This window comes from Nerophis lumbriciformis, linkage group LG23, assembly GCF_033978685.3.
Source record: "Nerophis lumbriciformis linkage group LG23, RoL_Nlum_v2.1, whole genome shotgun sequence".
NCBI classification, from domain to species: Eukaryota; Metazoa; Chordata; class Actinopteri; order Syngnathiformes; family Syngnathidae; genus Nerophis; species Nerophis lumbriciformis.
This window is the reverse complement of record NC_084570.2, coordinates 31,035,272-31,061,660: the sequence shown is the minus strand read 5'-3', so window position 1 is coordinate 31,061,660 and position 26,389 is coordinate 31,035,272. Positions and strand designations below refer to the sequence as shown.

The 26,389-nt window shown below is 38.6% G+C and overlaps 1 protein-coding gene across 2 annotated transcripts in view; it reads left to right on the top strand.

Moving 5' to 3' along the window:
- Nucleotides 1-26,389, top strand: part of gdf11 (growth differentiation factor 11) — a 157,662-nt gene that overhangs the window by 98,426 nt on the left and 32,847 nt on the right. For both annotated transcript variants that reach the window (XM_061984758.2, XM_061984757.2), the window contains exon 2: nucleotides 9,567-9,940. In XM_061984758.2, the coding sequence (XP_061840742.1) occupies nucleotides 9,567-9,940 (374 nt within the window). The remainder of the gene's footprint in view (nucleotides 1-9,566; nucleotides 9,941-26,389) is intronic.

Sequence of the window (26,389 nt, the reverse complement as noted above, 5' to 3'; positions counted from 1 at the left end):
CACTTAATGCTTCCTGCTGCTGACCTGCTCTATGGAGATGGAGATTTCAAGTTCCAACAGGACTTGGCGCCTGCACACAGCGCAAAATCTACCCGTGCCTGGTTTACGGACCATGGTATTTCTGTTCTAAATTGGCCCGCCAACTCCCCTGACCTTAGCCCCATAGAAAATCTGTGGGGTATTGTGAAAAGGAAGATGCAGAATGCCAGACCCAAAAACGCAGAAGAGTTGAAGGCCACTATCAGAGCAACCTGGGCTCTCATAACACCTGAGCAGTGCCAGAAACTCATCGACTCCATGCCACGCCGCATTAACGCAGTAATTGAGGCAAAAGGAGCTCCAACCAAGTATTGAGTATTGTACATGCTCATATTTTTCATTTTCATACTTTTCAGTTGGCCAACATTTCTAAAAATCCCTTTTTTGTATTAGCCTTAAGTAATATTCTAATTTTGTGACACACGGAATTTTGGATTTTCATTTGTTGCCACTTCAAATCATCAAAATTAAATGAAATAAACATTTGAATGCATCAGTCTGTGTGCAATGAATAAATATAATGTACAAGTTACACCTTTTGAATGCAATTACTGAAATAAATCAAGTTTTTCAAAATATTCTAATTTACTGGCTTTTACCTGTATATATACATACATATGTGTATGAGAGAGAGAGAGAGAGAGAGAGAGAGAGAGAGATGCATATGTATATTAATATGCGTATATGTAATAAAGTGTATGTATAAGGACGTAGTAATACTATGTAATTATTATTATATTATTATATTAACAATGATGTCAACCATGATGGAGAAAATGTTATCTCCATTTTTGGACTTTTGGCTGGGACTTGGTGATGGACCTGAATCACACTGTGGCCTTGGCAGGTGACTTGGTCTGGTCTTCTCCGGGCCTCTGGCTGCATGGGCCTCCTGGGTTCTGGTGGGGGGAGGGTAGACGGTGTGGACCACAACTCCCTGCTGGGGGCGCTAGATGGTGACCTGGGGAGCAACCTGATGACGATCTTGGTGCCAAGGTGTGGAGATGTTGACCTTCCAATCAGATCTTTGTCATGTGACCATTAAGATCTGCTTCTTCCTACTGTCATTTTAAAACCTGATTTGAACATCACGAACTGAACTGAAAACAGGACTCACAATTCAAACGGCATGTTGAAGAAAGGTCAACCTGGTCCACACCGACCGAGGAGACTCAAGTCCTTTCGGGGTGTGCGGGTCATTGCCGGTGGCTTCTGGGGAGGGGACTGGAACAGACTTGATCAAGTGATTCAGAGAGCTAACTCCGTCCTAGGCTGCCCACTAGACAGCATTGAGGACAGAAGCATGTTGACATCCATCATGTCCCATCCCTCTCAGGACCTGAGGAGCTCCTTCAGCAACACACTCTTACAGTGCAAGAAGGAGCTCTACCACAGGTGCCTTCAACCCACATAAGACTTATGTCATCACTCTCATCTTTTCTTGTTTCATTTGATCAGTACATTATCTTTTTATACTCAGTTCTTCATGACGGTTCTTTTCTGTTCCTGTCTGTAAAAACCATAATTTCCCCATAGAAGTCCATCGTTGTATCTTCAGTGCATTTACAAAAATGAAATAAATTAATTGTTGTCCTCAAAATTCTACACACAATACCCTATGTTTACAATGTGTTTTGTTTTTTTGGCAAATGTACTAATAATTTAAAAAATAAAAATAAATGACATGTACATAAGTATTCACAGCCTTACCCAAATACTTTGTTGATGCACCTTTGGCAGCAATTACAGTCTGTTCAGGTGTGTGCCTTTCCAAATCATGTTCATCCAACTGAATTTGCCACAGGTGGACTCCAAAGCAACGTCTATTAATACTTATGTACATTTAATTTTTTTAAATTTTTAATACATTTGCAAAAATGTCAAAAAAAAAAAAAATGTTCACATTGTCATTATGGGATATTGTGTGTAGAATTTTGAGGACAAACATGAATACATCCAATTTTGGAATAAGACTGTGACTCGGGTTGTCCCGATATCAACATTTTAAATAAAGTGGACCACAAAAAATGTCATTATTGGCTTTATTTGAACAAAAAATGTTAGGGTACATCAAACATATGTTTATTATTGTAATTTAGTCCTTAAATAAAGTAGTGAATATATTAGACAACTTGTCTTTTAGTAGTAAGTAAACAAACAAAGGCTCCTAATTAGTCTGCTGACGTATGCAGAAACATATTGTGTCATTTATATTCTATTATTTTGTCAACATTATGAGGGACAAACTGTACAAATGGATAATTAATCCACTTGTTCATTTACTGTTAATATCTTCTTATTTTCTGTTTCAACATGTTCTATCTACACTTCTGTTAAAATTTAATAATCACTTATTCTTCTCTTGTTTGATACTTTACATTAGTTTTAGATAATACCACACATTTAGGTATTGATTCGATACCAAGTAGCTACAGGATCACACATTGGTCATATTCAAAGTACTCATGTGTCCAGGGACATATTTCCTGACTTTATAAACATAATATGAATTTCAAATAAAGGAAAAAAGATTTTGTGACAATTAAAAATATCGATGTAATCATAGTAGTATCGACTAGATACGCCCCTGTACTTGGTATCATTACAGTGGATGTCAAGTGTGGATCCACAAATGGCGTTTGTTTACATTGTGACGCCGGTGAGCTATTGTATCCTCCTACGGTGTGTAGTGAAGCATGTTTATTATTACTATTCCTCATCCTCCAGTGATAATGGTACGTGTAAGAAACTTACTTTATTTGTCGCCATGGAAGCCAGGATTAGTGATTTAGAAGTAACTAAAACACTGCCGACTGCAGGTGGATGTTAGCCGCTAGCTAAGCACCTCTTCCTGAGGGTGTTTCAGTGTTATAACTTCACCTTTATCTTTACTTTTTAGGCCAAAATGCGTCCATTCTCCCTTTTCTGTCTACACACTGTGTCTGCTTGTAAGTACTCCGTTTATGTGTGTGCTGCCGAACATGCTCCTCTGCTCCTAAAATGGCGTTTAGACACGCACATCACACTGGGGTGAGTTTTTCCTTGACCTTATGTGGGCTCTGTACCGAGGATGTCGTTGTGGCCTGTGCAGTCCTTTGAGACACTTGTGATTTAGGGCTATATAAATAAACATTGATTGATCAACTTTCTCGTGCAGACAAAGCAAGAACAGCAACACGTAACAATATATCAACTCTTAACGGCGCTAAGCCTTCTGGGTAATATGGTATTTCAACATCTAGCAACACATTAACTTCTTTATTGACGTGTATTTATAGATTTTTTTCACCTTTGTTTATTTTCATTTGCGAGGCTGACCGAGCAGGGAGGCAGCATTTGCATAATAGAGATGTTGAAGTGTGATTATAGTCTCTCATTGTCTTTTATTTACCTTGTTTTGTGTTTGTTGTTTTTCTTCTTAGTTGAGTGTTCCTCCTTTTGTTGACCTTTCGTGTTGCTAGGAGCTCTGAGTGGACACACCTGCTGCCAATCACAATCTTGCCCCTTACCATACCCGTCTCTCCATTTAGAAATCTATGTTTTTGCTTTCTCTACTTTGTGTTCCAGACTTGGTGTTTATGCTAAACTAGATTTAGTGGGATTGATTTCCCAGAAGTCCCGGTTTTCCGGGACATTTTTCCTATTCAAAATGAATTGGCCATTTTTCAAACTTCCACCATTTCCAAATTTGTCACCCGATTCAAACCATTCCACCTTCAACACATTCCACTCATCCTGGAAATTCAAGGCCTAATTTTTCCAAGTTCAAAAAAATTCCAGGATTTTCCAGAATTCCTGGTTTTCCGAGACATTTTTCCCATTCAAAATGAATTGGCCATTTTTCAAACTTTCACTATTTCCTCAACAAGTTGTTCTTTGAACTGTAAAAATTCCCGGTTTTCCCGAATTTCTCAAATTTTGGGGAAATTCCCATTGAAATGAATAGGATATTCTTCAAAGTTCCACAATTCACACATTTATCATCTGATTCAAACTGTTCCAACTTCAAAATATTCAGCCTGTCCAGGAATTGTGTGCTCTACTTCAACAACTCTAAGAGAATTCCAGGATTTCCCGTAATTCCTTTTTTTTTTTTGCATTTCCACATTCAAAATTAATTGTCAATTTTTCAAACTTCCACCATTTCCTCACTTTTCACCCGATTCAAACTATTCCACCTTCAACACATTCCACTCATCCTGGAAATTCAAGGCCTAATTTTTCCAAGTTCAAAAAAATTCCAGGATTTTCCAGAATTCCTGGTTTTCCGAGACATTTTTCCCATTCAAAATGAATTGGCCATTTTTCAAACTTTCACTATTTCCTCACTTTTCACCCGATTCAAATCATTCCACCTTCAACACATTCCACTCATCCTGGACATTCAAGCTCTAATTTTTCCAAGTTAAAAAAAATTCCAGGATTTTCCAGAATTCCTGGTTTTCCAAAGCCCTATTTCCACCCTTTTTTCTGTCGACGACTCCTTCCACATTTTTCAACACCTTTCAACCGCTTCACCATCAAAACATTCCTCTTAATCAGGACAAAAAACCAAGTTGTTTTTTTAACTGTAAAAATTCCTGGTTTTCCGTAAATTTTGGGGAAATTCCCATTGAAATGAATGGGATATTCTTCAAAGTTCCACAACTCCCACATTTTTCATCTGATTCAAACTGTTCCAACTTCAAAATATTCAGCCTGTCCAGGAATTGTGTGCTCTACTTCAAGAACTCTAAAAGAATTCCAGGATTTCCCATAATTCCTTTTTTTTTTTTTTCTTTTTTTTTTTTTTTTGCATTTCCCCATTGAAAATTAATTTTTCAAACTTCCACCATTTCCAAATTTTTCACCCGATTCAAACCATTCCATCTTCAACACAATCCACTCATCCTGGAAATTCAAACCCTCATTTTTTCAAGTTAAAAAAATTCAAGGATTTTCCAGAATTTCAGGTTTTCCGGGACATTTTTCACATTCAAAATGAATTGGCCATGATTCAAACTTCCACCATTTCACCATTTTTCACCCGATTCAAACCATTCCACCGTCAGCACATTCCACTCATCCTGGAAATTCAAGCCCTAATTTTTCCAAGTTCAAAAAAATTCCAGGATTTTCCAGAATTCCTGGTTTTCCATAGCCCTATTTCTACCCTTTTTTCTGGCGACGACTCCTTCCACATTTTTCAACGCATTTCAACCGTTCCACCGTCAAAACATTCCTCTTAATCAGGACAAAAAAACAAGTTGTTCTTTGAACTGTAAAAATTCCCGGTTTTCCCGAATTTCTCAAATTTTGGGGAAATTCCCATTGAAATGAATAGGATATTCTTCAAAGTTCCACAATTCACACATTTATCATCTGATTCAAACTGTTCCAACTTCAAAATATTCAGCCTGTCCAGGAATTGTGTGCTCTACTTCAACAACTCTAAGAGAATTCCAGGATTTCCCGTAATTCCTTTTTTTTTTTTTGCATTTCCACATTCAAAATTAATTGTCAATTTTTCAAACTTCCACCATTTCCTCACTTTTCACCCGATTCAAACTATTCCACCTTCAACACATTCCACTCTTCCTGGACATTCAAGCCCTTATTTTTCCAAGTTAAAAAAAATTCCAGGATTTTCCAGAATTCCTGGTTTTCCAAAGCCCTATTTCCACCCTTTTTTCTGTCGACGGTCCGATGTTATCAAGTCTGAGTGTCCCCATTTCTGCCCGCATCCTCCCATCATTCGGGGCAGCTTCGGGGTACCTTGAATGGCTGCCGGCATCTTCCAATTTTTTGACACAGTACAACGCATACTCCGATCAGCAGGTGTCCTGGTATCATGATTCCCAACGTTCTCGACTGAAAGGGTGGCAGGTGGCACTCAGCTCCTCCTAGGAGTTCTCCGAGTGTCCAGCAACAACTGTTCCGACAGGACAGGCAGGTTCCACATTTTACATAGAAACCACAAGACTTGCAACAGGAGGGTTGGGGGCAGGCATCCAGTCCGAAGCTGCCAGTCACTAGGGGCGTTGCTGCGTTGTCCTTCACACCACGTGGGGTTAAGCAGTAGCAAAAGCATTGGGTGGGAATGGGGGAATGGGGGTATGTGCGCATATGTAGCCATGGTCCATGGTGTGTTTGCGTCAAGTCTGTAGGCCTGGAGTCGCTCTGCAGGCGGTGGCTAAGGATCAAAGTTGATCTGTTCAGGTGTTGTTGACAGAGTTTGTTTCATCTTCGCTGTCCTCGAAGGGGATCTTGAAGCGACCTTGCCACGTCGCAGCCAGGGAAAACAAGATTAGAACGGTTGTGTTTGAGCGAGTGAACATTTTTCATTCTTAATTGTCTATTTCTGGTCTCCCAAATTCCTGCAGGGCAGACGGTCCGATGTTATCAAGTCTGCCCGCATCCTCCCATCATTCGTGGCAGCTTCGTGGCAGCCATTCAAGGTACCCACCTTGAATGGCTGCCAGCATCTTCCAATGTTTTGACACAGTACAACGCTTACTTCGATCAGCAGGTGTATTGGTATCATGATTCCCAACGTTCTCGACTGAAAGGGTGGCAGGTGGCACTCCGCTCCGCTCCCAGGAGTCCTCCGAGTGTCCAGCAACAACTGTTCCGACAGGACAGGCAGGTTCCCCCGAACCCGAGATCTTGTCAGTTTTGTTGAGAGGCCAGTTGATCAATTCCATTGTTTAGATTTTGGAGAGCAGTGCAAAAAGAGGCAACAAGAACGTTAAACGAGACAGGAAGCAAGCAGGGCAGACACGGAGAGGGGAGGGAGTGTGACCGTCTTTGCCAAGAGCCAAGAGAGAAAGCCTGAATATTATAACTAGTTATGGGTCTGCTGCATTGCAAGCAGCCCATAATATTATTGCTCATACATCTAACTTTATTATTCTTGTTCCGCCCATTTCTCTTACCGCCACTACGAGACGAACCGGCCAACAAACCCCCACATATGTTAAACCGTCGGAAAGGTCTCGTTCGCGCCGATGGCGGAAATCTGGATTGGGAACATTTCATGTTACCATGGCAACGCTATTAATGAAAAAACAAAAACACCCTTTGTTTAATACAAGACAAACCAGCCAACGAACCCCCACATATGTTATACCGTCGGAAAGGTCTCGTTCGCGCTGATGGCGTACTTTAAATTGGGAACATTTAAAGTTAAAAAGTGGGCCAATTGAATTGGAACGTACCTTTTATAATGGCGAATATTTCCAGCACACCTGCGAGATTACCTCCTCTTGTAGATCAGCCATTCTTTCACGTAGCTCGGTGCTTAACGTCTCATTTTGTTCACACACTTGTCTACTTTAACCTTGGCTAAAAAGTTTTAATGTCCAATGTTTGGTTTTGACTGGATGGCCATCGGAGTGAGGCGGGCGTCATCGGCCCGGCCTTCCCCCATTAAAGCGGATGGCTTACGCTCTAATTTTCTAGAGGCTGTAAACCCAGAATATTTGCTTTCTATTTGGTGAACTAGCTGTCCTCACGGCCACATCTTTTATGCCACCGCCACGTGTTTCGGTGAAAACGTTGACACACTTGTCCTCTCTCAGAAAATGTCACTTTTATGGAGCTCATGTGTCCCATGTGGCTTCTGGTGGGCTTCAAAACCAAGAAAGTCAGCTAAATCTCTCATTGACACTTAATGTTAGAACTTGGCGCCAAAAAATCAAAAATTCTTATTTTCCTACTCCACATATCGGAAATCTAAGAACACCGGAATGTTCCCCAAAGCCTTGAGGCGCTCACGGTTTTCACGAAAAGTTGATATCTCAAAGCGTTTGCCCACAATCAGACATTGTTTGGCATGAGGTTTTTCAACAAATCATACCTGTACTGCTGTCATTGCGTAACAGTGGCATGTTCATCTAATTACATGAAGCCCTTTGAAGTCACGTGACAGCCCTCAGGTATTTTAGTCTGTTAGAGGGTAAACACAGTTCTATGGGCACAAAACATAGACAAACAGGGAGACAACACTACAAAAATCATGTTTTTTTCTATCTGCGTTGGTGTCGAGCAAGTTTGCTAGCAGTTAATGCGCGCTCACTGCTTGAGAGAACGTTAGCATGCTAGCTTTTTTTTGCTAGCGTATCTCATATTACCATGCTAACGTTTAATGCTAGCTTTTTTGCTACTTTCTATGTCTACACCAACAAATACTGCATTTTGGTATTTCTTCTTACCCAGTCATGTGCTAGCTTCTTAAAGTTAGCATGCTAGTATGTTAACGTTGGCATTAGAACGTTTCCAGCTCATATTACACTTTTTTTTTCTAATTCCGCAGCCATACACCTTATAACTTGGAATGTGACACTTATTAACTGTTAGCGTGCTAACATTAACATTCTAGCACGCTAACATTATGGTGCTAACTTTTTAGCTAACTTTACGTTTTTATTCTCTAATTACACAGCCATACACTTTACAGTCATATCATTTGGTATGGGACACATGCTAACCGTTAGCATGTTTATGTTTGCATGCCAGCAAACATTTTACCCTAGAGACAAATAACTTGGTATGTGACAGCTGTTAACTGTTAGTGCGCTAACGTTAGCATGTAAGCACGCTAACAATAAAGTGTTAACTTTTTTTCTAACTTTACACTTTTTCCTCTAATTCCACAGCCATATCTAGCAGTCATATACCTTAGTATTTGAAACATGCTAATTGTATGCTTGTTTACGTTAGCATGTTAGCATGCTAACATTAAAGTGATAGCTTTTTCAGCTAATCCTGCAACCGTTTACCTTACAGTCATATAACTTGGTATGTGATACCTGTTAACTGCTAGCATGCTTATTTTAGAATGTTAATCCTAAAGTGCTAACTTTTTTAGCTATGTGTACTCTTTTTTTTTTCTTTTCTGTAACTCCCCAGCCATACACCTTAGAGTCATTTAACTTGGTATGTGACACATGCTAACTACTATTATGGTCACGCTAGCTTGCTCGCATGCTAACATTGGCGTTCTAACTTTTTGAGCTAGTTTTGCTACCGTTTACCCCAGAGTCATATTACTTGGTATAGATGGATAGATAGTACTTTATTGATTCCCTCGGGAAAATTAAAAGTATGTGCCACTTGTTAACTTTTAGCATGCAGATGATAACTGGCTAGCTAGCTAACTTAAACATGCAAACTTTTTCATCTACTTTTACACTTTTGTTCTTTGTTTCCGGAGCCATACACCTTACAGCCCTGTTAATTGACGTGGGCAACATGCTATCTGTTAGAATGCCATATTTGTTAGCTGTTAGCATTTTAATGTGCGCATGCTAACGTTTTAGGCTAGCTCTGTAGTTCATTTTGTACAGTTACACCTAAAACTCATGGATTCAGACACTCGGCACCATCTAATAAGTATGGCGGCTTTCGGCGAACCCCCGGCCAGAGGTTCAGGGCACAGAGAGCAGGCCCGGAACATTTTTTAGTTATACTTACAGTACTATGAGCTCTGAGAATGTGCCTTCGTACTTTGACCTTCTATAACCAGCAATATGTGCTCTCTGTCACAGCGGAGTCCATGGTGCAGGTGAACGGAAAACCCAGCTGCTGCTTTTTCAAGTTCAGCCCCAAACTGATGTTCACCAAGGTGCTGAAGGCCCAGCTGTGGGTGTACCTGCGCCCGCTGCAGCAGACCTCCACCGTCTACCTGCAGATCCTGCGGCTCAAGCCCATCACGGAGCAGGGCAGCCGCCACATCCGCATCCGCTCCCTGAAGATCGAGCTCAACTCCCGGGTGGGCCACTGGCAGAGCATCGACTTTAAGCACGTGCTGCAGAACTGGTTCAAGCAGCCGCACACCAACTGGGGGATCGACATCAACGCCTTCGACGAGAGCGGCAACGACCTGGCTGTTACCTCGCTGCGACCCGGGGAGGAGGGGCTGGTAAGGACCCTTGGACCACTCTTTGCCATTGTCTTATTTTCATGGGGCTTGGAAAATGGTGCATTTTCACCAAATTCCAATAAAACCGGGTCTTCTCATGATCCAATTCGAGTACTTGTTCAGGAACTTTGGTGTGCGGTGAAAGCACAAACCACACTGGTCGTTTTTTTTAATGAAGTTCCTGGAATTTCATGCGGCGTTCATGGTGTGGAATGTTTCAGTTGTGCTAATTCTCATCTCGAAATGAGCACATGAATTGGAGCAGGACTCATAGGACCTTCATTTATGTCATGTCAACTCTTTAATGGAGCGAACTCTCCTGGCACCAGGTGGTCTCCTCCAGCCAATCACCATTGATGAAATGATCCAGTCCCATGAAAATACAGCACAGTACATTTTTACCATTACACTCATCTGAACTTGAGGCAAAAACATAAAATATACAAAAATACATACGGACTCTAAAAATATTGTAGTTTTTCACTGCATTCTCTAATCTACTTCTAGATCTTCTATAATTAATACAGACTCAGGAGTGTAGGGTTGTCCCAATACCAATATTTTAGTACCTGTACCAAAATGTGTTTCGATACTTTTCGGTACTTTTCTAAATAAGGGGGACCACAAAAATGTCTTTATTGTCTTTATTTTAACAAAAAATCTTAGGGTGCATTAAACATATTTTTATTATTGCAATTTAGTCCTTAAATAAAATAGTTAACATACTAGACAACTTGTCTTTTAGTAGTAAGTAAACAAACAAAGGCTCCTAATTAGTCTGCTGACGTATGCAGTAACATATTGTGTCATTTATATTCTATTATTTCGTCAACATTATAAGGGACAAACTGTAAAAATTAATTATTAATCTACTTGTTCATTTACTGTTAATATCTGCTTATGTTCTGTTTCAACATGTTCTATCTACACTTCTGTTAAAATGTAATCACTTATTCTTCTCTTCTTAGATAACTTACATTAGTTTTGGATGATACCACACATTTACGTATCGATCCGATACCAAGTAGTTAAAGGATCATACATTGGTCATATTCAAAGTCCTCATGTGTGCAGGGACGTATTTACTGAGTTTATAAACATAATATGAATTTTAAATAAAAGAAAAAAGATTTTGTGACGATTAAAAATATCTATGTAATCATAGTAGTATCGACTAGATACGCTCTTGTATTTGGTATCATTACAGTGGATGTCAGGTGTAGATCCACCCATGGCATTTGTTTACATTCAGGGGCGCTAGCTTGCTGTTAGCGGTAAGCTATTGTATCCTCCTATGGTGTGTAGTGAAGCATGTTTAGCTATTCCCCGTCTTTCAGTGATAATGTTACTTGTAAGATACTCACTTTATTTGATTTAAAAGTAGCTAAAACACTGCCGACTGCGGATGGATGTTAGCTGCTAGCTAGCTAGCCATGTCTTAAAGCACCTCTTCCTGAGGGTGTTTCAGTGTTATAACTTCACCTTTATCTTTACTTTTTAGGCCAAAATGCGTCCATTCTCCCTTTTCTGTCCACACACTGTGTCTGCTTGTAAGTACTCCGTTTGTGTGCGCTGCCCAACATGCTCCTCTGCTGCTTAAAACCAGCAATGTCACGATGTGACGACGCGCCGTCGTGCAGTCAACCGGTACTTTTCAAACAGAGTATAGTACCGTCTTTGATTCATTAGTACCGTGATACTATATTAGTACCGGTATACAGTACAACCCTACAGGAGTGTCAAACTGCATGTCATTGAGGGCCACATGATCGCATGTGTAACAGCATAGAATGTATGCATGTCATTATTAGATATAGTTTACGTAGAAAGTAAAAACATTTGTACATTTTAGAGTAAAAAACTGGCAACAGACAACAGAAAAATGGTACCACGGTTCTTTTTCAATTCCAACAACTGAGCTGCCATTTTGTTTTTTTTAACGTAAAAAGGATGCAATACCGTTTTTCCATGGACATACACTGTAAAAACAACCGCCATAGATTTAGCGACAGAATTTTACCATAAAAAATAATGCTAGAGTTTTTCAATTTACAGTAATATGCGGTAAAAACTACAGTAAAATCTATTGTCATTTTTACAGTGTACAATTTGATGGATAACTTGCTTTGAAATCATAAGTCAGGCAGATATTGAAGTATTTATTTTTACTTTGACAAATAAAGTTGGTGGAAAAGTATGATAGTAAAATATTTGTTGACATCTTACACAGGTGTCAAACTCAAGGCCCGGGGGCCAAATCTGGCCTTTCACATTATTTTATGTGGCCCGTGAAAGCCTGGAAATAATATGCGTTAATAAAATGCTTAATTTTTTCTTACTAAATATATTTGTTCTTTCCCCTTTGACATTAAAAATCATGTACTGCATGCAATTACATATCATTTAAAATATTATATTATCATGTATTCCAAAAATATTTTTTGTTAAAATAAAGATAAATACTGTACTTAAATATCTGCTTGACTTATGATTTCAAAACAAATTATCAATCAAATTGTAGACTATAAAATTGACAATTGTTTGTTCGGTTAAATTCCACCGACTGACTTTGGAACTGTTTTTTTTCCATATACAGTAAGACACTGAAACATTAAAAAACAAACAAAAAAAACATTAAAACAAGATTTTACGGCAACAACTGGCAACTCTGTTGCTTGAATTGTACCGCTAAAAACAGTGGTGTTGTTTCTCCATTTCATTCCATTCATACAATGTTTTTATATGCTGTAAAAAACAACACTGCCTTTACTGTGAAATTCTGGTGACTGAACTGCCAATTTTTAAAGTGAAATTGTATTATATATTTTTTGCAGCTTATGTAAAAAAAAATATATTGTTAATGTGTTATATATATACATGTATATTCATATGTTACTCATTGTTAAAATCAGCCCTCTGAGGGCAACCATAACTGCCATGTGGCCTTCAATGAAAACCAGTTTGACACACCTGCCATATTAGATACTATTAAAGTTAAAAATGTACTTTCTTTTTCCATCAAAATGGAAAAAACAAATATATTTAGTAGGAAAAGATAAAGTACTTTATTGACGCATATTATGTCCACATGTTTGCGGGCCAGATTTGGCCCCCGGGCCTTGAGTTTGACACCAGTGAGCTAACAACTTCAAAATAAATGTATACAAAAATCCTATAGTCATCACATAAGAGACTAGTGTTGACTGTCTGAATCTTGTTTATACTGCCCCCCAGTGGCCAGAAAAACACAACTCATTCTTCTGTGTTGAATGCATGAAATTAAACCCACTTTTTGGATTTAAGGTTATTTTTTTCTGAATTTAAAGCAAAAATGTTTAGGGTTTTTTTAACTATCAGTGATCAAACTCAGAAATGATCCTCATATTCAAGGAAGTAAAAAAAATAGACCAATCAGAAATGGACTAAGAAGGTTTGAAAATGAGCTCGAGTAATGATGCTCACTACACTACAAGGTCTCATTTGGGTGGGATATCAGTGGTTACCTCTGGTGTTTTGGTCCAAAAAGCTCTGTCCTTGGACTACGCAGCAGTGTCCCTGGTTATCTGGGAAGCAAAAAGGGAAAGGGTCCAAAACGGTTCCGAAAAAACAAAACAAGCAAAGAAGAAAAAAAAGAATGATTCCCCGGATCCACCGGGACTTTAGTTCTGTCAACAAGATTTCTAAAGGCCAACAAGTGGTCTCACCCCGCTGGCCTCCTGAGTTGACGTGGTCTTCTTCATGCGTCACGTGAACTTCTGGAGGAGCCAGGCTTTGCCATTCTTGCTCACTAAATACACTTCAAAGCAATAATGGTCAGCAGTCTTCATGACCATGTGGACTCAACAACAGAACATCATGACCACGATATGAGCCAGTCAAGGTATGAGGTCTCCGTGGACAACCGTGGTTATGTTGCATCATCAACATAACCTTTTCAAGGAAACGACTGTCTTACAAGTGGCTTGTTTTCTGGGAAAACGTGTAGACTGTGTCCATTTGTAACGTAGTACAGAATAGGAGTACCTTGGTTTTTGTCAGTAATCTGTGTCCCTTTGTAACGTAGTAACTTGGTTTTTGTCAGTAATCTGTGTCCCTTTGTAACGTAGTACAGTACAGTAGTACCTTGTTTTTGTCAGTAATCTGTGTACATTTGTAACGTAGTACAGTACAGTAGTACCTTTAGTTTTTGTCAGTAATCTGTGTCCCTTTGTAACGTGGTACAGTCCAGTAGTCCTTTGGTTTTTGTCAGTCATCTGTGTCCATTTGTAACATAGTACAGTATAGTAGAACATTGTTTTTTGTCAGTAATCTGTGTCCCTTTGTAACGTAGTACAGTACAGTAGTACCTTGGTTTTTGTCAGTAATCTGTGTCCATTTGTAACGTAGTACAGTACAGTAGTACCATGGTGTTTGTCAGTAATCTGTGTCCATTTGTAACATAGTACAGTACAGTAGTACCTTGGTTTCTGTCAGTCATCTGTGTCCATTTGTAACCTAGTACAGTACAACCATGGTGTTTGTCAGTAATCTGTGTCCATTTGTAACATAGTACAGTACAGTAGTACCTTGGTTTCTGTCAGTCATCTGTGTCCATTTGTAACGTAGTACAGTCCAGTAGTACCTTGGTTTTTGTCAGTAATCTGTTCCTGGAGTCCTGTCACTTGCTAGTATCTTTGTGGTTTACTTACAACCAAGTATTAGTGATATTGTTATTATAAATATTAACAAGTATTAGTGATATTGTTATCATAATATAAACAAGTATCAGTGATATTGTTATTATAAGTATGAACAAGTATTAGTGATATTGTTATTATAAATATTAACAAGTATTAGTGATATTGTTATTATAAATATGAACAAGTATTAGTGATATTGTTATTATAAATATGAACAAGTATTAGTGATATTGTTATTATAAATATCAACAAGTATCAGCGATATTGTTATTATAAATATCAACAAGTATTAATGATATTGTTATTATAAATATCAACAAGTATTATTGATATTGTTATTATAAATATTAACAAGTATTAGTAATATTGTTATTATAAATATTAACAAGTATTGGTGATAGTGTTATTATAAATATTAACAATAATTATTGATATTGTTATTATAAATGTTAACAAGTATTATTGATATTGTTATTATAAATATTAACAAGTATTACTGATATTGTTATTGTAAGTGCTAACCAGTGTTGGGTTAGATACTGAAAACCAGTAACTAGTTACAGTTACTAGTAACTTCATTTCAAAAGTAACTCAGTTACTTACACCAAAAAGTAATGCGTTACTGTGAAAAGTAACCATTTAGTTACTTATATATTTTGTATTTTATTTTTATTTTTTTAAGGCCCCCTTTAATGCCCTTTTAGCCTTCATTTCAGTACTGTTATTGCACTAGAGAATAATACAATCTGTTGATCAACTTGACATGCATTTGCATCAATGAACTCTGCTAAGCAATGTGGTCTACATACAACACACAAAGACAAAGATATGTTTCAAAGGGACAATTTGTTTCAGGTCAGAACAACTTGACAAAACTTATTTAAATAGCTGCAACATAACATACATATGCCTTCCAAACAAGCTGTATACAGTTTAGGCGAAATTGTATCGCCTTGTCGGACACCCTTCTTTATGTGGATTTTCTCGCTTGGTTTGTGCATCGTAACTGTGGTAGTGCAGTTTGTGTAGATGTCCTTGAGTAAGTTAATGTACTTGTGATGAATTCCTTGATCTTGCAGAGCTTTTAGAACCGACTTTTCATAGTCTATGAAGGCCATACAAAGTGGTTTGTTGTATTCTTGGCATTTTTCTTTGATCTGATTCTATGTATAAATATGGTTTATGGTAGAAAAACCACTCCTAAACCCTGCTTGTTCTCTGGGTTGGTGGCTATTAAGTGTATTTTCCATTCGATTTGTCAGGATTCTTGTAAACAACTTGTATATGTTTGAAAGAAGGCTAATAGGTCTGTAGTTCTTGAGGTCCCTCTTGTCCCCTTTCTTGAAAAGGATGATCATGTTAGCTTCTTTCCACTTCTCTGGCACTTTCCCCTGATGTAATAAAGCTGTGTATAGCTTCGCCAGCTCCTTATCAATGACATCCTCCCCCTCTTTAATTGTGTCAATTAAAATATTATCTGGTCCTGGTGCTTTCCCTCGTTTCATGTTTTTGACTGCATACTGCACCTCCCAATATGTGATGTCTGGAATTTCTTCTGAGTCTATGGATAATTGAAGGTCCACTGACTGACTGCTTTGATATAGTTCTTCATAAAATTCTTCAATCCTCATCAAAATCATGTCTTGATCTGTGATTTCTGTCCCTTTTTTATCAAGTAATGATGTTATTTTCTGCTTTCCACTTGCAAGTTTCTGCCTTGTTTTCTTCAAACTTCTATTGTTTTCTATTGTCTCTTGAATTTTAAGGGTGTTGTATTTTCTTATGTCTTGTCGGAGTTTCTTTCGTATTGTCTTGCATGTTTCTGTATATTCAACATTCTGGAATCCAACTCCATCTCTCTTCATATTCCTCCTTTTCTCCATTAGCCACTTTGTGCTGTCTGAGAGTTTGGACTCTTGCTTTTTCTTTTCTTTCCCTGCTGTTTTTATAGAGCTCTCATGTACTATGTCAATGAATTTGTCATTCCATTCGTCAAGGTCGGAGGTATCTTCTACTTCCAGTCCTTGAAAGCGGTTTTGTAGTTCTAGTTGAAATTCATGCTTTCTGGCTTCCAAATTGATCATATCGGGCTTTCTGTATTTTGCTATTAATTTCATTCTTTCTAGTCTTGTATCTACCTTCACTTTGCACATAACCATATGGTGGTCACTGCCAGTGTTTACTTTGTTGAATATGGTAACATCTTGAATTATCTTTGGCTTGTTAGTCAAGATAAAGTCAATTTCATTCTTGGTTTTACCATCCGGGCTTCTCTAAGTCCATCTTCTGGATATTTTCTTCTTGAAGCAGGTGTTCATAATTTTGAGTTTGTTTCTGGAAGCAAAATCGATGAGCATTTCACCTCTGTCATTTCTGAGACCTGATCCAAAGTTTCCCGTCACTTCTTCCTCCCCTCTTGCTTGATTCCTACTTTAGCATTGAAATCCCCTATTACTAGGTTAAAGTGAGTTTTTGATGATTTGAGAGCCTGTTCCACTTCCTCATACAATTTGTCAACCTCTTCATCATCATGCGCTGATGTTGGAGCATTCACCTGAATGACCTTAATGCTGTATTTACTGTTCAGTTTTATGGTTATTTGGGCCATTCTTTCATTTATTTCTTTAAATTCTGTTGTATACATTGTCCATTTCTTATTAATGATGAAACCAACAACTGCTAGGCTTCTGTTTCCCATTCCTATGTGATAGAATTGATGCCCGCTGCTTAGTTCAACTAATCGTTCTCCTTGTCGCTTCACTTCACTGAGACCTAATATCCCATTCTATATCATCTAATTCTTCTTCAAGTTCCGTTAATCTGTCGTCTCCAATTAGGGATCTCACATTATACGTTGCCACTCGCAGATCCCAATGATGGCCTGTATGAACCCAGGGATTCTTGGCACCCCCTGTTCCTTGCCTTAACGAACCACCATCTTGGTCTGAAGGTCTGGAACTGCTGGGGACTGGGGGCCGTCTTCTTGGCGTACTTTTCATGCTGGTTATTAGCCTACACCTTCCACGCTGGCTTGGTGCGGGTTGGAAGGGGTATTTTATATCAGAGATCCTTCTCCTAGACTAATTGCCTTACTGGGCTGTTGAACTTAGTCTGTCCTGTTGGTTGTCCGCGCCCCAATTACCCAGGCACCCGCTCAGCTTTATGGCGCTGACCGCCCGCCAGTCACAAGAGAAGGTGCAAACGGTTCTTTGTGTGCATTTTATAGACGTTAGTTGGGACTCACTAACCCCACACACAACCTCCCATCTCATGCCTGGATGTAGTTTAATGTCATACCCAAGACTAGAAGGCATATTTCGCTCTCTGGAGTGGGAGGATAAAGGAGTTGATATCAACGGAGACAAATTTAATCATCTGAGGTTTGCAGATGACATTGTTGTCTTGGGAGAGCAAATCAGTGAAGTGGAAGATATGCTTAAAGACCTTGCAAATGCCAGCAAATGTTGTGGATTGAAAATGAATATGAAGAAAACAAAAGTTATGGCAAATTCCATGGTACCTCATGGACCTGTGACTGTTAATGGAAATGAAATTGATGAAGTTAATGAATATATCTATCTGGGGCAGAGATTTAGCCTAAAAGAAAAGAGTCAAGAACAGGAGATAGGGAGGAGAATCAGATTGGGCTGGTGCCAATATGGAAAACTGAGCAACATCATGAGAGGAGAAATACCGTTAAGCCTAAAAAGAAAGGTCTTTAATCAATGCGTGTTACCAACCATGACATATGGAGCTGAAACCTGGGCATTGTCAAATAAAATGGAAAAGCAAATAGCAGCAGCACAACACAACATGGAAAGAAATATGCTCGGAATCACATGTAAAGACAGAAAAACAAATGAATGGGTGAGAAAACAAACGCAAGTCCAAGACATTATGAGAACTATCAAATTAAGTAAGTGGAAGTGGGCTGGACATATCAGTAGGAGAACAGATAATAGATGGACTTCCCTAATGACATTATGGAGACCCATGGATGGGAGCAGAAATAGAGGAAGACAGAGAGTGAGATGGCGAGATGAAATAGACAAAAATTGGGGAACAGTGCAGTGGCAGGGAGCAGCTAGAGAAGTGAAGTGAAGTGAATTATATTTATATAGCGCTTTTTCTCTTGTGACTCAAAGCGCTTTACATAGTGAAACCCAATATCTAAGTTACATTTAAACCAGTGTGGGTGGCACTGGGAGCAGGTGGGTAAAGTGTCTTGCCCAAGGACACAACGGCAGTACCTAGTAAAAGTAAGAAGTAGTCACCCAAATATTTACTTGAGTAAAAGTAAAAAGAGTGTTGTGAAAAAACTACTCAAGTACTGAGTAACTGATGAGTAACCTGTTCGTTTAATGATGACGGCAACAAATAATGCACAAAAACATAAAAATAGCAATGAGCAAATTCAGAGCCAGGAATATCTCTTAAGCAACTAAAACTTATACTTAGACTTCCTTTTTATCGTCATTCAAATTTGGACTTTACAGCAGTGGTCCCCAACCACCGGGCCGCGGCCCGGTACCGGTCCGCACAAGAAATGTTTTTTAAATTAAATCAACATAAAAAACACAATATATACATTATATATTAATATAGATCAATATAGTCTGCAGGGATACAGTCTTTAAGCACACATGATTGTATTTCTTTATGACAAAAAAATAATAATAATAATAATAATACCATGTGTGTGTGTGTGTGTGTGTGTGTGTGTGTGTGTGTGTGTGTGTGTGTGTGTGTGTGTGTGTGTGTGTGGGAGGCTGCAGTACGTTAATAAATGTCCGTCCCCACACGATGTACATTTGACAGTGATTCATAGCAGGGAAGCTAACATCAGCCTACAGTGACAGCCAAAATATCTACTAACGTTACTTACCGCGATGTGCTTTGTTGAGTTCATGTAAGCTTAAGCTTGTTAATCATGTGACCGCCTGGCTCTGTTTGATTGGAGAAACGGAGTCAAACGTCACCAGTGACTGCATCTGATTGGTGAAACGCAGGCATGCGATAGATTCTACTTTGAAGGTCTGTCTGACAAACCAAAACAAACAAAGCGAGCATTAACACAGATCGATAAAAATCAGTTGCGAGCAGAGGTGGGTAGAGTAGCCAGAAATTGTACTCAAGCAAGAGTACTGTTACTTTAGAGATTTATTACTCAAGTAAAAGTAAGGAGTAGTCACCCAAATATTTACTTGAGTAAAAGTAAAAAGTATGTTGTAAAAAAACTACTCAAGTACTGAGTAACTGATGAGTAACATACACACACATATCATATATATATATATATATATATATATATATATATATATATATATATGTATATATATATATATATATATATATTTATATATATATATATATATACACACACACACACACACATATATATATATATATATACACACACACACACACATATATATATATATATATACATACATTGATATATACAGTATATAATTTTTTTATTTTTTTTTTGCCGTTTTTGTTTACATGTTAATAGTGTTTTAATGAATATACATGCATGTTTAACACATATAGATTCCTTTCTTTCATGAAGACAAGAATATAAGTTGGTGTATTACCTGATTCTGATGACTTGCATTGATTGGAATCAGACAGTGATGACAAACGTCCACGTTTTCAAATGGAGGAGAAAAAAAGTTCCTCCTTTCTGTCTAATACCACATGAAAGTGGTTGGTTTTTGGCATCTTATATGTCCAGCTTCCATATTCGTTTTTATACACTTTACAAGAAATACATTGGCGGCAAACTCCGTAGCTTGCTAGCTTGTTTGCGCAGGCTTTCGGAGACTCTTATTTTGAAAGCGCAGGCGCGATGGAGCGGCACTTTTATTGTGAAGACAGGAACTGTGCAGTCAGTCTTTAGGCTTTTGAAATAAAAAATGGTCTTTTTTCCTTCACACTTTTGATTGATTGATTGGAACTTGTATTAGTAGATTGCACAGTACAGTACATATTCCGTACAATTGACCACTAAATGGTAACACCCCAATAAGTTTTTCAACTTGTTTAAATCAGGTCATGTGACCCCTGGCTCTGTTTGATTGGTCCAACGTCACCAGTGACTGCATCTGATTGGTGGAACGGAGTGAACGTCACCAGTGACTGTATTTGTTGAAACGCAGGCACTATGAAGGTCTGTCTGACAGATCAAAACAAACAAAGCGTGCATTAACAGATCGATAAAAATTAGTAGCGAGTAGCGAGCTGAATGTAGATAAAAGTAGCGGAGTAAAAGTAGCGTTTCTTCTCTATAAATATACTCAAGTAAAAGTATGTTGCATTAAAACTACTCTTAGAAGTACAATTTATCCCAAAAGTTACTCAAGTAGATGTAACGGAGTAAATGTAGCGCGTTACTACCCACCTCTGGTTGCGAGTAGCGAGCTGAATGTAGATAAATGGAGCGGAGTAAAAGTAGCGTTTCTTCTCTATAAATATACTCAAGTAAAAGTAAAAGTATGTTGCATTAAAACTACTCTTAGAAGTACAATTTTTCCCAAAAGTTACTCAAGTAGATGTAAACGGAGTAAATGTAGCACGTTACTACCCACCTCTGCATAGCTGTAAACCAAGGAAGGCACACACTACATACACAAAGCCTAACCAGGCGTTTTTTTCTCTCAAAGAATTCTGAAATAAAATCATGTCTGAAGCCCTGAACACTCTTTAGTTTAGAGATAAAGAAAGATTGGCCATGCCCAGTAGCATCCCTCTTTATGTTTGTGAACTTTATAGTCTATACATTTAGAGTGATGTGATAATCAAACACTCTGGAAGTCTACAATGAAAGAGCAACAGTATATAAGAGAATTGACAGAGTGTGTGTACCTTCAGTGCGGAATGATGAGCAGAGGCAGAGTTTGAAGTGTTTTCTTTAGCTCGCTTTCTATTTTTATGTACTCACTGTCCAAGTGCCATTTGACGCCTGGTATCATGCTAATTAGCTGCCTGAAAGCAGGTGACTCCACTGTAGAAATAGCCTGCATGTCTTCTAGCACACACGCTGCAATGGCTCTATCAATGTTGTCCTGGCTAGCAGTGCCTCGTTAAAATCCAGCCGCTGTTGCTTAGGATGTGAAGTGTGTCTCTCTTTACTAGCTTCGTCGAAGCATGTTGCTTTTGTAGCTGTTTCAGCAGATTTGAATTGCTAGGATAGGATCTTTGATCCAAGACACAACTTACATTTAACTAAAATGTTATTTTCTTTGTGGTCAACAAAATAAAAGTAGTGAGAATATCTCCATGTTAAGAAACTCGGCTTCGGCTTCGCGATGATGTCTTGTTAGTAAACACAGACATGCCCCCTCCCACACACACACATCCACACACACAGAGCGCGCATCTTCTCCGTCGCCTCTTTTGCAGCACTCCAATAAAACACACTCAGATCTTCTCAGTTTCTAGCCGATGCTACATTAAAAATAACGTAAAATAACGCAGTAACGCATCATGTAGTAACGGTAACTGAGTTACTGAATACAAAAAAATAACGCGTTAGATTACTATATACTGCCGAAAGTAACGGCGTTACAGTAACTTTGTAACGCGTTAGTCCCAACACTGGTGCTAACGCAGACCAACTATTTATAGCGGCGACTTAATTACTTTCTGTGAGCCGATGTTGACATCATCGAGTGTTCTGCTGCTTCCTCGCTTCCTTTCTCCCTGCAAGTTTATGGTAGATCATAAATCATGCCTCTTATCTGGAAAGTAGATGGCTGAGGATATAATCCGACAAGTTGGGAGACCATGACAGCCATTTAGGACCGGGAACTGGTGAGGACAACACGGTAAAAGCTTGGTGTGGTGTGGATGTTTATTGAAGGACTTTATAGGTGGAATTGAACAGCTACCGTAGGCTCCATTGTAAGCAGACTTTCCATCAAATGTATTTTAAAAAAATCACATTTGTCGTCATGTCTCTCATAATTATTGTGAACGATAGGCAGAATTCCAAAAATGGCAGTTCCCCTTTAAATCTCATCAGCGGCCGAGTCACTAATATATATATATATATATATATATATATATATATATATATATGTATGTGTGGGAAAAAAATCACAAGACTACTTCATCTCTACAGGCCTGTTTCATGAGGGGTTCCCTCAATCATCAGGAGATTATATATATATATATATATATATATAGTGTATATATATATATATATATATGGAGAGAGAGAGAAAGCGAGAGATACGTAGATATATATATATATATATATATATATATATATATATATATATATATATATATATATATATATATATATATATATATGTGTGGGAAAAAAAATCACAAGACTATTTCATCTCTACAGGCCTGTTTCATGAGGGGGGGTACCCTCAATCATCAGGAGATTTTAATGGGAGCATTCACATACCATGGTTTATATAGGGCACAGAGTGGGTGGGTACAGGCTGGCGTAGGGGCGTGGTGATTGGCTCATGTGTTACCTAGGAGGTGTTTCCGTCTGTGGCGGCATGCTGTTACAATTTCGCTGCGCTTGTTGAGGGATGACAGGTCTGAACGGTAAATAATAAACAGTTTCTCTTTCAAGCATAGGTTGCATCTTTTATTACCACTATTGTAAGGTGTGCTGGATGCAAGAATTTGCCATGTTATTGAATATTCAACATTATTGTCTTTGAGGTCCCAAATGTGTTTGCTGAGTTCTGTGGTATTCCGCAGGTTTTGGTTCCTGAAAGAAGCCTTGTGATTGTTCCATCTGGTTTTGAATTCTCCCTCGGTTAATCCTACATATGTGTCGGATGTGTTAATGTCCTTGCGTATTACCTTAGATTGGTAGACAACTGATGTTTGTAAGCACCCCCCGTTGAGAGGGCAATCAGGTTTCTTTCGACAGTTACAGCCTTTGTTGGTTTTGGAGTCGCTCTGTCCGGGGGCCGACGGCTCATTTGCAATTGTTTTGTTGTGGTTTGAGATGATTTGTCGTATATTGTTCATGCAGCTGTAGCTCAATTTAATGTTGTTCTTGTTGAATACTTTTCTTAGGGTGTTGTCTTTGGGAAAGTGTTTGTCAATCAGATTGAGGAATTTGTGTCCAATGTTAGTTGAGACGTTTTTGCTGTATGGGGGGTTGTACCAGATGATGTCGTTTCGTTTTCTGTTCTTTTTTGGCTGGTTTCCTGGCGTGGGTTCATAGGTGAGGGTGAAATTGTATCCGCTTTCATCAAGGGCTTTTTGGTACGGGGGGTTGCTTGGTCAAATTCAGCTTTGCTAGATGACAGCATCGATAGCCTTTTATTAATTCCGGTAGGTATTCTTTTCGTGGTGGTGGGTGGGTGGTTGCTGTCATGGTGCACGTATTGGAGTGTTGTGTTGGGTTTCGTGAATGGTTGGTAGCTGTTATTTCTCAGGTTGAAAGTGACGTCGAGGAAGTTGACGGTTTGCTTGTTGGCTTCAATCGTGATCCGTAGGCCGTTCTCTTTGAAAATTTGGCATATGCGTTTCTTGGTATTCTCGCTGCTCCTTGGCGAGGCGCGACACACTGCCAGTCCGTCATCACGGTAAATACCAAGGTTCAGATTGAGGCTAGCGAGCTGGGAGAGGAGGAAACTCCCAACGAGTTCACACGTTTCTGCTCCGTCAAAACTTCCCATAGTGACGTCAAATGTTGCATTGTTCTTTTTTTGCCATGGTGTATTGTTGTGGATGAGAATGGAGTTTTTTGCGTGGATGATGATGTTTCTTTCGTTGCCTGTAATTGAGTCGTAGTCTGAGGCGAAGTCTAGTGCTTGAGTCAGTAGGTCTTGCGTGATGGAAGGGTAAAATTCTTCGATATCAAAGGAGATAAAGTTGTGCTGTTGTTTGTCTTGGATGTTGTTGAACCATTTGATTACTGCTGCTGTATTTCTCCATTGGTTGAGTGGTGTTTTGTCCTTGATTTTTGTGTTGACTCTGTCCAGGATTATTTTGCTGATTTTTCCTATTTCAGATTTAGTTGGGTTTATTAGTCGGCATGTTGGGTTATTTGCCAAGTTGGGTTTGTGGTCCTTCAATGTGATGAAGGCTTCCTTGTTGGCTGTGGCGTCCACCCTGTCCTCAATGTCCAGTTCAGCCGCGATCCTTTTATTTTCCAGGTGGATGTTCTGTAAGGTGTTGGGTTGCGCTTTTTTGTATGATTTGGTGATGCTTCTGTCCAGTAAGGTGTGATGTTCTGGTATGTCCATTCTGTAGAAGTTTGTGGTTTTATCGGCAGCTATGATGAGGTTGTTTACTTTCTTGATGCGCTCCTTGTCATTTTTCAGCTTGGTGAGGAGTGGGTTGCGGATTGTCTTGAATTTGACTGATTGTATCATTTTGAGCATGTCGTTCTCAAAATCCTTTAGTTCCTCAACTGTGGGTGGGTTCTTGGTAGATTTGAATCCGTAAGTTTTCTTTTGCGTTCCTTTTGTTTCAGGGTGGAGGAAAAAATGTGCTTTCCACCGCATCCTTCTTAGGAAGTGTTCCGTCTTTTCTATGAGCCTTAGCTTGTAGTCATTCTGCGCGGGTATGGGAATGTTCTTCGTGGAGTATATATATATATATATATATATATATATATATATATATATATATATATATATACTGTATATAGAGAGAGAGAGAGAAAGAGAGAGAGAGAGATACGTAGATATATATCGATATAGATATAGATATATATATACACATGTATATATATGTATATATATATATATATAGAGATATATATATATATACACATGTATGTGTATATATATATATATATATATATATATACAGTATAAAGATAGATATATATCTATCCCTCTCTCATTTTATACATATATATATATATATATATATATATATATATCTATATATATATATATATATATATATATATATATATATATATATATATATATATATAAATTGTGTTGGATGTAAATATAAACGGAATACAATGATTTGCAAATCCTTTTCAACCCATTTTCAGTTGAATATGCTACAAAGACAAGATATTTGATGTTCAAACTCATAAACTTTATTTTATTTTTTTGCAAATAATAATTAACTTAGAATTTCATGGCTGCAACACGTGCCAAAGTAGTTGGGAAAGGGCATGTTTACCACTGTGTTACATGGCCTTTCCTTTTAACAACACTCAGTAAACGTTTGGGAACTGAGGAGACACATTTTTTAAGCTTCTCAGGTGAAATTCTTTCCCATTCTTGCTTGATGTACAGCTTAAGTTGTTCAACAGTCCGGGGGTCTCCGTTGTGGTATTTTAGGCTTCATAATGCACCACACATTTTCAATGGGAGACAGGTCTGGACTACAGGCAGGCCAGTCTAGTACCCGCACTCTTTTACTATGAAGCCACGTTGATGTAACACGTGGCTTGGCATTGTCTTGCTGAAATAAGCAGGGGCGTCCATGGTAACGTTGCTTGGATGGCAACATATGTTGCTCCAAAACCTGTATGTACCTTTCAGCATTAATGGCGCCTTCACAGATGTGTAAGTTACCCATGTCTTGGGCACTAATACACCCCCATACCATCACAGATGCTGGCTTTTCAACTTTGCGCCTATAACAATCCGGATGGTTCTTTTCCTCTTTGGTCCGGAGGACACGACGTCCACAGTTTCCAAAAACAATTTGAAATGTGGACTCATCAGACCACAGAACACTTTTCCACTTTGTATCAGTCCATCTTAGATGAGCTCAGGCCCAGCGAAGCCGACTGCGTTTCTGGGTGTTGTTG